The sequence below is a fragment of the Filicampus tigris genome, chromosome 1 (assembly GCF_054856515.1).
Source record: "Filicampus tigris isolate MCC_2025a chromosome 1, RoL_Ftig_1.0, whole genome shotgun sequence".
Classification (NCBI taxonomy): domain Eukaryota; kingdom Metazoa; phylum Chordata; class Actinopteri; order Syngnathiformes; family Syngnathidae; genus Filicampus; species Filicampus tigris.
The window spans coordinates 33,047,550-33,060,575 of record NC_141217.1 but is presented as its reverse complement, the minus strand read 5'-3'; the positions used below and the strand labels follow the sequence as shown (position 1 = coordinate 33,060,575).

The following is a 13,026-nucleotide window of genomic DNA, read 5'->3' as shown; positions in this document are numbered from 1 at the left end:
TCTGTGTGCAAACTATTCACGTGGGTCACAAGCGCCAAGTGGTTCGAACATTCCAGAAAGCTGATAAAGATGAGGAAGACTCTTTGACGAAGAGTTGATCTTTTATTCATGAACATTTGACATCTTTTATCGGGACCAAATATCCTCAACACAGCTGACAACTGCTAGCTTAGCACCACCACTGAGTATTATGGGAAACTGTTAGCGTAGCTTAGAACAACAGCTGGAAGCAAAATAAAATTTGCAGCATAGCTTAGAACAACCACTGAAGGGAAATTAATTATCGTAGCTTATCGCAGAGATCGGAAACAAAGGGAAACTGCGAGGCTAACTTAGCACAAGGCCATTTTGCTGTGTTGGCTTTGGATAATGGGTGCAGAATGTTATGGGGGTTTTTTTTGTTCTATTTTTAGCTTTGGTGAGTTGTTCTGTGTGGCGTGGTGCTGTCAGTCTAGATCAGGGGGAGGCAATTCTGCTTGTTTTCCATCTGTTCCTGCTGCAACACACCTGATTCAAATGATCATATAATCATCAAGGTCTGAAGAAGCGGGATAACGATCCCGATCATTTGAATCAGGTGGGTTGCACCAGGGTGACATAAAACATGGAGCGCCGGAATTGGTCTAGATGGTGTCAGCCCCTCTCACATTTTTTTTTTTTTTTTTTTTTTGTGCTTGCCAGCTTTCGTGTTTGCTAAATGCTGTGACGTCAAACGCTTTGCTTATCAGCACTCTCTGCTCACAACCTCTTTAAAAGCTCATGTGAAAGACAGAATCACTGAAAGAATGTTGAATTTAAAAAGATTGCAATGTTCACTCTGCTTAACTTTGTGTTGGGTGTGATGATGACGACAAGCAGAGGAAGGAAATTCTGTATGTGAAGACATTCTGAATGGTTCTTGTGCCTTCATGCCACATTTGAGGCTTGTGTGAATAATTCAGTGCTCTAATTGGTGCTTCTTCAATTATACATTCAGCCACTAAGAGCTAAGGCCATTTAGACACAAATTGGGGACATTTAGACAAAAAATGAGGACAACCAGACACAAAATGAAGACATTTTGACACAACGTGAGATTTAAACACAAAATGAGGATAATAAGATGATAAGATATGCGGACATTTTGAAACCGTGTGAGGACATGTTAACTCTAATTAGGCCTTAGAGAGACACAAAGTGAGGACATTTTGATACAAAGTGAGGACATTTAGCCATAATGAGGGCATGTGGAAACAAAGGTAGGATATTAGGATACATTTAGAACATTAAGAAAAACGCAAAACATTCAGATAGAAAATGAGGACTTTTAGTCACAAAATGAGAACATTTAGACACAAATGTGGACAAAGAAAAGTACATTTAGACCCAAAGTGAGGACATTTAGACAAAAAAAAAAAAAAAAGGAAATACGACGTAAAGAGACTGAGACAAAAATGACTTTTGGATGTAAAGGGAAACAAACTGAGGAAATTTAAATACCAAATCAGGTCATTTTGATGACATGTGGGGGCATTTAGGAAAAAATGAAGCCATTTGGACACAGTGTAAGGACAAATGGACACAAATTGAAAGCAAGTGAGGACAGCTAGACACAAAATACAGGCAGTTAGTGAAAGTGAAGACAATTTGACATACAGGAGAAAAATTAGGTCCTCTCTGTCCACCCTAATTGACATTTCTGAATGGCCCTGCCCCTCATTTCCTAGCTCCATCCCAATCCCTGATGTCCCATCGCTTCGTGACGGTGCGCCGCGGCAGCCCAGCAGCCCGCAGTGGCCTCATCCAGCCTGGAGACCAGTTGGAGGCCGTGGAGGGACGAGGGGTAGCGTCCCTGCACCACAGAGACCTGGCCCAGATCCTGAGGAGGGCAGGGAACACGCTGAAGCTAAGTGTGTTGCCACGAGCACGTAAGACGTACACCAAAATGCTCCAGAATTCGCAACTCCACCTTTGATTGCAAAAGGTGAATCCAAATCTTTATTTTGGCTAATGCAGAGTCAGATGGGGCCGATGTGGAAATCGACAAGCACTTCACCAAAGGATGCAGAGGAAGGGCAAAGGTAACACACTCGATTCATTCAGAAGTCTTTTGTTCACAAAACACTGCTCCATGCCAGCTGAGACGTAAAACACAGCTACGTAGCTAGCGTAGACAACCATAATCACTCACGATGGGATGGACTTAAATGCAACACAGCGGTTACAGAGGATCCAAACTCAAAGTCCTTTTGTTCACAAAAAGCTGCTCCATACCAGCTAGCCGTTTGACGACAAGTTCCAGAGGCTAACGTAGGAGTCTAATTAAAAGTCCTTTTGTTCCAAAAAATGCTGCTCCAGACCGACTTGACTGGTCAGTCACCGGATAGCTCCAGAGGCTAAATTAGCAGTCTAATTAAAAGTCCTTTTGTTAAAAAAAATGCTGCTCCATACCGACTTGACTGGTCAGTCACCGGCTAGGTCCAGAGGCTAACGTAACAGTCTAATTAAAAGTCCTTTTGTTCAAAAAAATGCTGCTCCAAACCGAATTGACTGGTCAGTCACCGGCTAGCTCCAGAGGCTAACGTAGCAGTCTAATTAAAAGTACTTTTGTTAAAAAAAATGCTACTCCATACCGACTTGATGACAGTCACCGGCTAGCTCCAGAGGCTAACGTAGCAGTCTACATCTTCACTCACTCACAGATGGACTCAAATGCACCATAGTTCCACAAAGTCCAAATGAAATGTCCCTTTGTTCACACAAAAAATGCCCCATATTGGCAGCTAGCCAATTGGTAGCTAGCTCCGAAAGCTAACATAGCAGTTCATTCAGAAACCCTTGGACTCAAATACACCAGATGTTGGTAGAATTGATTGCATTGCGTGTGCGCGTGTGTTTTAGAGTGAGTCGAAGTTCTACAGGGTGGATCTGGAACGAGGTCCCACGGGTTTTGGTTTCTCTCTGAGGGGGGGCAGCGAGTACAACATGGGGCTCTATGTGCTGGGACTGATGGATGGGGGGCCAGCCCAGTGCAGCAACAAGATGCAGGTACACACACACACACACACACACACACATTCACATGCAAAGTCCAGCTCATTAATGTGACCAAACAACAGATAAATTACAAAAACCTCAGAAAATAACCCATCATCTGCATATATTTCAATTTGATCCAAGTTCTGCTCTCGAAACTCACTTAATGATCCTTGTTCGAATTCCATCAAAACCTTGCTGACTTTAGCAAGCTGTTAGCATTCCCAATGGACTCATATGTCATACCTGAGGAAATTAGCCGGCTGGTCTAGCTCACTTGAACAAAATCAACAACTGAGTCTGGTCAATGTAAGAGACGTGGGAGACTTGACACCGGAAAAACAGTCAGAGTCTGAAGCCCGGGCGGGCATGCGTCTTGGCTTCTGTTCTTGCCAGGAAGTGTTGGTTGTCTTCAGAACTCCGCATGGATGTCTCTGTGTGAACAAGGAGCAGACAACATTTTGGGGTCAGGAGGAATCCGTACAAAACTGCCACACTTGCCACAGGCGATTGATTTGAGACCCTTGGGCTTCTGTAATGGTCAACGTGCATTTGACAGATGCTTGTGTATTTTCGGAATATCTTGAGGATGGGAACATTCCACCGAGACTTTTGGAACCCTCAGCGCTGCAGCCGAAATCGATTCATTCCACATTTCCTATTGGACTTCCTCAACATCGGTGGCTTTCGGTACAATCAGTCAGCTTTTAGTAGTTTGGTTGCATTAACTCGTCTGAATAATGGAGCGGTCTCACTCCCATTTACAGCTTTGGCCATCTTTACGTACTTGAGTGGATTTTAAAGTCTTTAACTTAGCCGTCTTGCGCAACTTGCCCGGTTCAAGATATGATTGAGAAGCTTTTTACGTTCCGCTGACCACTTAGTAAAGCTGAAGAGTTTGGCGACGTCACACTCCGGGTGCCATCTTTGCATAAGGCTGAATGAAATACAAACAATTGGCCACGTGCTGATTTGCCTCGACAAGCTAGCATTAGACAGTTAGCATTAGTATGTTAAGCTAATTGCTAAGCTTATAGCTAGGCTAAAATGAAACTAACCACTTGAAAATGAAAAACGCTGCACATGTTTGACATATTAGCATTAGCACGTACACGATTTCCTGCCAATTACATTCCGACAGTCGCATACCTGTCAACCCCGGGCTGTGTTGAATCTTACAAAAGTTGTAATTTGCCCGTACATTTCTGTACATAATCTTACACGGTATCTATTTTTAATCTTACAGAGTGTTTATCGCTCAATGGGGGGTGGGGCTTTGCTCGTGAAAGTCTCCTCTCTCCACATGGGTAACACTTTTTGTTTCTTTGCTTTTTCTTTAAGCAGCCACTCACAGTAGCTTCCTGTTGGTTGCCCTCAGGTTTCGGACCAGCTGGTGGAGATCAACGGTGACAGCACGGCAGGAATGACACACAGTCAGGCGGTGGAGCAGATTCGCAGGGGAGGCCATCGGATCCATTTAGTCCTGAAGAAAGGAAATGGCTACGTCCCCGATTACGGTGATGATGCCCGTCCATCGCGTAGTCACTAAACTCCCTTCTTCTTCTTCCTTTCCACTTTTAACACACCTCGGTTTTTACGGGAGGAATATTACGCATTTGTTTCACAATTTCAAACAGTCCGATGTCTTACTTAGGTTTGCTGATTAGTTATTTTTAGGATTTATTTACCAGATGAATATATTATTTTGACAGGTTGGCTAGGGAACTTCAATATAGTTTGAGGAAATATATTTCAGCATAATCCAAATGAAAACAATCGGATTTCACGAACGCAATGGTACCTTAATTCAAGAGTACTTGTACCGTCCCAAGCCTGATTTGCATTAATACAGCTAAAATTGCTTTGAAAACACGGAGACAAATAGCCAACATCGAGCCCAGAGGTTTGACAAGTGTCGCTGCTCCGATCCAGTCGGAGCACTCCGCTCGCTGACTATGTCTTCCTACTTTCCTACTTTCCATTTCCTGCCCACCTTCCTCTTTTTCCTCCCTCCTTCCTCCTCCTCAGTGGAGCTGTCCAGCCTGTCTCTGTGCATGACCAACTCCAAACAAGGCGAGCCTTGCTTCTACGTCATCGGACGCACGGAAAACTCGCGGTCGGTAACGTTCAGCGTGTTCTTCTCTTCCTCCTCGGGCTGGCTCATTCTTCATCTTTATCGCTTATGACATCATCTGTGTTGTTGTTGAGTCCAAACGTTGCTTTTGTCAGGAGGCGGGCCGGGCAAGATGACTTCAAATGAAAATGTCAGATTTGATTTGTTTTACCCCCCCCCCCCCCACGTCACATAATAGAAAAAGCAAATGACAACGACATTAATCTAAAGAAGTTTTGGAGGGGGGGGGGGGTTGAGGGGGAACGCAAGTTTTTTTTTTTTCCTTTTTGGGGGAATTTGCTATTTCCGTTCCTGAAAAAACAGTAACAAAACAACACAGTTCATGCAAAGTCACTCAACATGCAGACCGCCAGCGAACTCTTCACACTTATTCGTTGACACCCACGTCACTCACCGGGCCTTTCACAAATACTTCAGCATGGCGATCTCCAAAATTATCTCACATTTATGTTATTGTTTAATAATGTAACGTAAATTGTTATATGATTCATCTATGGGATCATAAGTACAAGACCTGATTCTAAAAACTTTAGTAAGCTGTGGTACATGAATTTACTGATGAATCGTTGGCGAACTAAAGTGGGAAAAAAATAATACCCGCTCCTCACATGTATATGTTATTAATACACAAAATCCATTTCTATCCGATCAATTGATTAATCAATGGGATAGCTGGTAGAATACTTAGCTGCAGCCGTCAAATTTGCCAATAATGAAACTTTGTTTGAAAAAAAAAAACGCTTGCCATCATTTATGCAATCATAAAATACAAAGGTGTATAATAGCCATGTTACTATGACAATAAAGGCATGAAGTAACATTTTGATACACGTTTTGCTTCTTGCTTCTTCCTACCCCCTCCTAGAAATAATGTCAAAACACGAGTCTGCTCTTGGGGAAAATGTTCTGTCAATGTAAACAAAACCCTCAATAAACATTTTCATAAATCAAGCTGCCAAACTGCATGGCTTGCCAGTCCGTATTTGAATTGATTTGAAAGAAAAAAAAAAAAAAAAAAAGAATTGAGTGAATGACCCAAACTCAGTCACGAGCAACTCGTGGACTTCTGAGGTGGCTCGGCTGAAGTTGTCCTTTTTTTTTCAGGCCCTGAGGAGGATTCCTCCTCGTCTCCCTCGCGCATGGAGGAGCGGGAGGCTAATGCGGTTGCCATGACGACCACCTCCCATAGCCCGCAAAGGAGAAAGCGAGCAGGGGGAGCCAAAGCGAGACCAAGGCGAAGAGGACGGGGAGGTGGAGGAGGGCCTCCGGATCTGGACTTGGACCTTGTGGAGGAGGAGGCGAGGAGGCAAAGGAGGGAGCAAGAGGAGGAGAGGAAAAAGAGAAGAGAGCAAGGGAGGATCACAAGAGAGGAGATCGCAAAGCAGGAGGAGGAGGAGGAGGATGCAAAGCATTCTGAGAGCTGGCCAGTTCCTCAGCGAGCGGCGTTCTCGTTCCTGAGGCCGCGCGACGAGCGCCCGTCCGACAGCCAATCCGAAGACAGCAAGTCGGGCGCCAGCTTGTCTTCCGATTGGAGGAGAGCCGGGGCGAGGCAGGAAGAGGTTGAGGGTTTGCCCTGGCTGGAGCCCAGCCCGCAGAGACTGACGCAGGTTCTGATTGGCAGTCGCCTCAGTGGGCGGGGCCTCTTGGGTGGACTCGCACTCTGAGTTGACATTGGCTGACACTTTGCGCTTATTTTTTGGGGTTGACTTTTAAGGGCTTCTTTTTTTTTTCTTTTTTAAGGCATTTTTCTGCATGTGATCGGACAACATGGTTTAAGATTGGAGGGTGAGGTGCAAAAGAGGCGCACCCCCCCCCCCAACAAGTATGCAAATACCAGAACTTTGAACCTGACACATCCTGACGTTGAAGCATGTCAATCATTTTTATTTTTATAACCTGAAAGGACCTTAGTGAATTATGATGTTGATGATGACTATAGAGTAATAGAGACTGATTGCTTGCTCGTAATGAAAAAAAGAAAAAAAACTTTCAAAACTTTTTCCTCCGGTAAGCCATATACGTACACACACGTAATGTGTGCGTGAGGATTGTGTGTTTGTGAGCGGCAATTGTGTGTTTGCGTCTGTGTGGATTTTGTGCATGTGTGGATTGTTTGCGCTGCGCGTGTGCGCATGACTTGTGTGCGTGGCTCGTGTGGATAGTGTGTTTGTTAATTCCGTGCGCGTGACGATCGAGCGTGGGTGCGTTTGAGTTTTCTTTGTGTGTGCATCGTGTCATCGTGGATTGTGTGTGCCTGTGAAAATTTGCGTGTGGATGGTGTGCTTCTGGTTTTGTCTGCGTGTGCATTAAGTGTGTATGTTTTGTGTTTGGATTTTGGGTGTGTGCGTGTGTGTGAGTATGAAAGGACCTTATCGTATTCTTATCGATTATAGAGTAATAGAGACTGAATGCTTGCTTTGTCCTGAAAAACTGCTTCTGATAAGCCACGTACGCACACCCACAAACACACACACAAAAAAATCCTGCAGGTTGTCAGTCATGTCATCGCTATGGCAACGCAGCGCCCAATGAGTAGTTTGTTTCTATGGCAGCGCTTCCGCAACCATTGAGCCAAGACACATTTGATCAACATTCAATATTTAAACATATTAAAAAAAAAAAAAAAAAAAACAATCAAAACTTAACACCAACGAAAATGTCACAAAAAGTATACATACAGTGATGATCTTTTGCCAATTTATTCACAAATTGACAGACTCAATTAAACAGCGAAAAGGGAAGGTACAGGTTCATTGTACTTTCTGCCATCTAGTGGACGAGCATCTAATTGCTCTGCCTGTCACTATACGTCGCTGGCATAGATAGCTGAAAAAATAGATATTTCTAGATAATAAATAATTTGGGGACAAATTAAGTGAAGCTGGATCCCACAATGGTTGGGAATCACTGTTCTATAGCGTGCGCCGATGTCCCGCAGCTGTGCGCGCTAACTCAAGTGCCTCGTTTGCTTCAGCCTTCACCCAGCAAGATGGCGCCGAGGCTGCAGGCAAACTTCCTGTCAGAAATCACCCCCACCCCACACCCCCCCGCCTTCCCTCTGGGGGTCCGTCAGGTCCACTTCCTGTTTGACTCACTTTTATGGACTGTTTTATGGACTGTTGCAAGAAATTATTAAACATTATTATTATTAAACAGTTTTTTTTTCTCCTTCTTTTGGTCATGTGGAGAAGTTTAGTGAGAAGCTAACCCTGTTACCGCCAGGGTAAAATTAATAAAAGTATTTTCCAGCGACCTGGCCACCCTTCCGTCATCGTCCCTGCGTTCTTATTCATAAAAAGAATTTTTTAAAGAGAGATTTTTACGCTGTAGAAATGTCCCAGACAAGGACATACTTCTCATGCAAAGGGATAAGGTACGTACTAAATGTTAACAGTTAGTTAGCAAACCAAAATTGCTATCAAAACAAATGGACGTCCTTTGGCGTAATCCATAGCGTTACATGTGATGAACCACTAGAGGGCAGACTATGCCTGTGAGTTGGGTACGGTATCGCAGAAGAGAACAGTGGTCTTTTTTTTTAAAAGAACACAACGCAACATGCCAGTCGGTACTCGACCCCGTTAGGGACGATTACAGGGACGGACGAAAACCCACATCCGTCTTTGCTTAAGTCCGTCCTTTTAAAAAATAATTCTCATCCTCCGTCCCCAAAATGGGCGTTTATCCGTCGTTCCGTCCCTGGGACGGAATGCCCATCTCCGGTATTATCACATCAACTGAGGTAGGTTCTGTTTATCCAAGTAGTAGGACCAATCACAGGCAGGAGGCGTGTCCCCGCAGCAGCGCCGGCTGGACCAAGCTGTTTTTCAGGGGGAGGTCCACGGAGAAGTCGGCGGGTACCGCCTGCAATCGCGGGTGGAGGTGGTGCCCACCGCCCCTCTGAGGGATGGGCAGCTCCGAGTGGTGGGCGGGAAGAGGCGAGCAGAAGAAATACGGATGGAGGAGAGCCTGCCGAGTGAGCAATCGCTCCGGGAGTTAATTCATCCGCCGTCTGCCAAACGCCACACCACGCCTGCTCAATCGCTCGTCTCATACCTGCCGGGCGGGGCATCGGCGCTTGGATGGGTAAACGAGGAAGTTGTACAGCAGGCTGATGGCATGAGACGAGGAGTCGGGGACGATCTCCTCCAATGGAACGGCGGGATTCTCCTTGAAGGTGATTTTATTGTAATCTGGCAACTCCGCCATCTCCTACAGTGAAATGAAGAAATGTTAGGATCTTTGATGCCTTGCTCTGTTTGTGTATGCGTGTGTGTGGACTGTCTGTCTGTCTGTCTGTGTGTGTGCGTATTGTGTGTGTGTTTCAATGTGTGTTAGTGTGTATAATGTGTGCATGTATGTTTGTATTCTGTATGTTGTGTGCGGGTTATCGTGTGTGCGTGTGTGGATGGTTTGTGCGTATTACGCATGTGTGTTTGTGTGTGTACAGATTTTGTGAATGCGTGAGTTTGTTTGTGTTTGGATTACATGTTCAGGTGTGGGAATAGTGCGTTGTAGCGCGTGTTATAGTGTGTTTTTGTGTGTACACTGATTGTGTTTCTAGTTTGTGTGTGCGTTTTTTCATCACAAAAAGTGTATATAAGTACTGAAATGACAACTTGGCTTTAACTTGAATACTTAGATGTGTCATAGGCTTTTGCTGATGAGTATTTAAAGATTTCAGTGTTTTAATAATTTACCAAATTAAGAGATTTTTATTGTTAGTGTATTTTTTATTCTGGTGTAATTTCTTAGAATATCACCCGAATGGTTCGCTTTTATTTATTCTTTTTTTTTTTTTTAAAGTACAGTTTACTTGTCATCTTTAATAAATAAATATATTTAAAAAAAATAAATAAATCTGTCTTTTTTTGTACCGAAAATATACAGAATCGAAAGTTTCCAAAAAAGCGGACCAAACCGAAATGTGATTCAGCGGTACGCTAAAAACGCTTACACCCCTAGTGCGCATGTGTGTGTCTTACTGGCCAGGTGTCACTGGTGGGCGTCCCGAGCACCCGGAGGACACAACACAACTGCTCAATGTCATTCTCGCCGGGAAACAGAGGAGACGAGTTCAGCAGCTCTCCGAAAATACAACCCACTGCCCTGCAACACACACACACACACACACCCACACGGGCACACACACACACACACACAGTCAGTCGTGAGTCGGTGTTGTCATTCAAACACGCAACCTGAGTTAAATCAGCCAATCAGCGAGTCATTTTTAACCGCATTTGGAAAAGGCCTCATCCTGATCTTAAGATTTTTTTCCCCCCCTCCTTATACTACGTAGCCCAATTGTGACACATGAGAGCAAAATAAGTGCAAATGTTGTCGCTTCAAGCATGGAGTGTCAATCCAACCATGAATCGTTTTAACTTACCACAGGTCAACGCCTTCATCATACTTTCTGGCTCCGTACAGCAACTCAGGAGCACGATACCACCTGGATACACACGCGGAATGATGGGATGATATGATTACATATTAAAAAAAAAAAAAAAAAAAGAAAGAAAGGAGTGACAACTGAAGCTGCTCGGTTCGAGAGGAAAGCACCTCGTGGCCACCTGGTGGCTGTAGAGTCGACCCTCTTGCTGGCTGAGGAGGCGGGCCAGACCAAAATCTGCAATCTTCAGGTGTCCCGACGAGCTGATGAGGAGGTTGGCAGGCTTCAGGTCCTGGCGGCAAACAGGAAGTGCTTTATTGTGGAGGGCGGCGGGCACCGCAGACCATCAATTAAGAGTGGTGATGGCCGATTAATCCATTTTATCGACTCATTTAAGATGTTTTTTTTTTTTTTTTTTTGGTACTTCTTCTGAATCGATATGTTTTCCGGCCTACACTAACAACTGACTAAGCAAAAAGGGGAAACTATCGATTCAAGTCACCAATCGGATTTTTGTGAAACAAACGGGAAATTTGATTTGAAGGCCATACGAGCCAGCCCTACTTGACTGTCGATGGTGCTCACCCGGTGCATGATGTTGTTGTTATGCAGGAAAGCCACACCCTTCAGCAGCATCAGCATGTAACTTTTGACCTGCGCCGGGGTCAGAGGTCGCCGGGAGTTGCGGATGACCTCCGATAGGTCGGACAACATGAAGTCAAAGACCAGGACAAAACCGGTGCCGTGCGGAAAGACATCCTTCAGCCTCACCACCTGAGGAGTTGGCACTGTGAGCGCAGGAAATGTGGCTGCCTCAGCCTCATGTGAAAGTAGTTTTCTTATCGACTGAAGAGTCGTTTATGTAACACGGATTCATATTGAGCACGTGCTAGAATGCCTGGTGTTGATGCTTTCAGGGCCTTTCTTTTTAAGGTGCTTTGCTCCCATCTTGTGGCATCTATATAAAATTACATTTGAAAAATGACAAAATGACAATTTTGCCACCTCAATAATTCAATTACACTAATGCCATTTCAACATGTTTGAATAACATTAAACAGAGTTCCTGTACTTCATATTTTAGTGGAATTTACGTTTATAAGAAAGGACAATTATATGCATGAAAATTCTGAGAACAGAAAAAGTGTTGTTTTTGAGCTAGTGCTCCAATCCCTGCCTCAATTTGAGTCAAGAAAACCTCTGCGTGAGGGAGTTTGACTCACATGCTGATTGTCCTCAATCTCCTGCAGGGCCTTGATCTCCCGCAGAGCCTGGTTGGGAATGGCGTCCTCCAGGCGCCTGAGAGCCACCTTCTTCAGCGCCACCGTCTCTCCTGTCTGCTTGACATAGTTTTGTCACATTAGATTTCATCAAAAAGTCTGCAAAGCGACACTTTGGTGACATCACCTCCACGTGTTTGGCCTTGAACACGATGCCGTGAGCGCCTTCCCCGATGCGGCCCAGAATGCTGTACTGCTCCATCACGTCACCTGCCGTTTTGTGAAGTAACTTCATGACAATACATGAAAGAGCTAAATTCATGGTTGAAGAGCATTTAACTTCTTGATATGCTCCATATGGAACATATCTTCAGGTAACTTACGTCACTATCCACCTTATTCCCGAGAAACGATTATGCGTGCATCTTCCTATGAGACACTTCCGTGTTTCGTTTCACAGAGTGGTTTATTTAAAGATCCCCCCCTTTCTAAACGATCGTAAGCCTAGGAAAATGTCTTGCGAGGCTTGAGAAGTGTTTGCGTTATTCACAATGAACAAGCAGAAATTGAATTATAGGTACACCTAATTCACGCAAAGGCTCATGGGGCGTAGGAATAAGTTGGATAGAAATCAAAATTTAATAGAATTTAACAATGCAACATCATTGAGGGAACAAATACATTTCTTGTGTCTGAAGGAGGAGAGGAAGGGGAAGGATTTGTTAAACTCACTCTTACTATATAGTACTACTATAGTGTACTATATAGTGAGTTTTCCATTTGTGTTGCTGTTGGAATTTGTAGCGACTTGAGTATAAATTATCCCCAATAAGTGACCTCAATGTACCTCGCAATGCATCTTTAAAATAATCAACAATTCTCGCTAGAAAATCTAATATATCCCACGATGCATTGCTCCAATACAGATAAATGATTTTCGATGTATTTTTGAAATCGACTGCCAAATCCTTTGGTCATTTGTCAACTGACAAATTCATCAGTTGTTGTTTAATATGAGTACAGTTACACGTCACAACACGCATGGTCATAAAGTGTTGTGTTTATATTAATTTTGTTGAATACACTCATCTTGCAAATGTAATTATTGATGATTACAATCAAAACTTATTTCAGAACACAAACGGCGCGCCCACGACGAGTTCGACAATTATTATTATTACGTTTGACTGTTTAGTGATTTATATAGCCCAAGATATTAAAAATCACTATACAGTATAGTGATTCTGGAGTGGGTGAACGAT

General features: G+C 43.9%; 2 protein-coding genes across 4 annotated transcripts in view; one reads left to right on the top strand and one right to left on the bottom strand.

Moving 5' to 3' along the window:
* magixa (MAGI family member, X-linked a) overlaps nt 1-8,415 on the top strand; it is a 23,598-nt gene extending 15,183 nt beyond the window's left edge. The window contains exons 17-22 of one of the 3 annotated variants that reach the window (XM_086034190.1): nt 1,707-1,907; nt 1,996-2,060; nt 2,881-3,027; nt 4,394-4,532; nt 5,044-5,088; nt 6,254-8,415. In XM_086034190.1, coding sequence (XP_085890316.1) covers nt 1,707-1,907; nt 1,996-2,060; nt 2,881-3,027; nt 4,394-4,532; nt 5,044-5,088; nt 6,254-6,813 — 1,157 coding nt within the window. In that variant the 3' untranslated portion in view covers nt 6,814-8,415. Of the gene's footprint in view, nt 1-1,706; nt 1,908-1,995; nt 2,061-2,880; nt 3,028-4,393; nt 4,533-5,043; nt 5,132-6,253 lie in introns of all 3 variants that reach the window. The other 2 variants (XM_086034199.1, XM_086034182.1) reach the window with 2 other exon arrangements.
* On the bottom strand, nt 7,287-13,026 carry cdk20 (cyclin dependent kinase 20). Its single transcript, XM_086034214.1, has 8 exons — nt 11,952-13,026; nt 11,768-11,881; nt 11,130-11,318; nt 10,715-10,836; nt 10,542-10,604; nt 10,135-10,258; nt 9,206-9,361; nt 7,287-9,118 (listed from the first exon to the last, which is right to left on the bottom strand). The coding sequence occupies exons 1-8, from the start codon at nt 12,084-12,086 to the stop codon at nt 8,924-8,926; spliced, it is 1,098 nt and encodes a 365-aa protein (XP_085890340.1). The 5' UTR covers nt 12,087-13,026; the 3' UTR covers nt 7,287-8,923.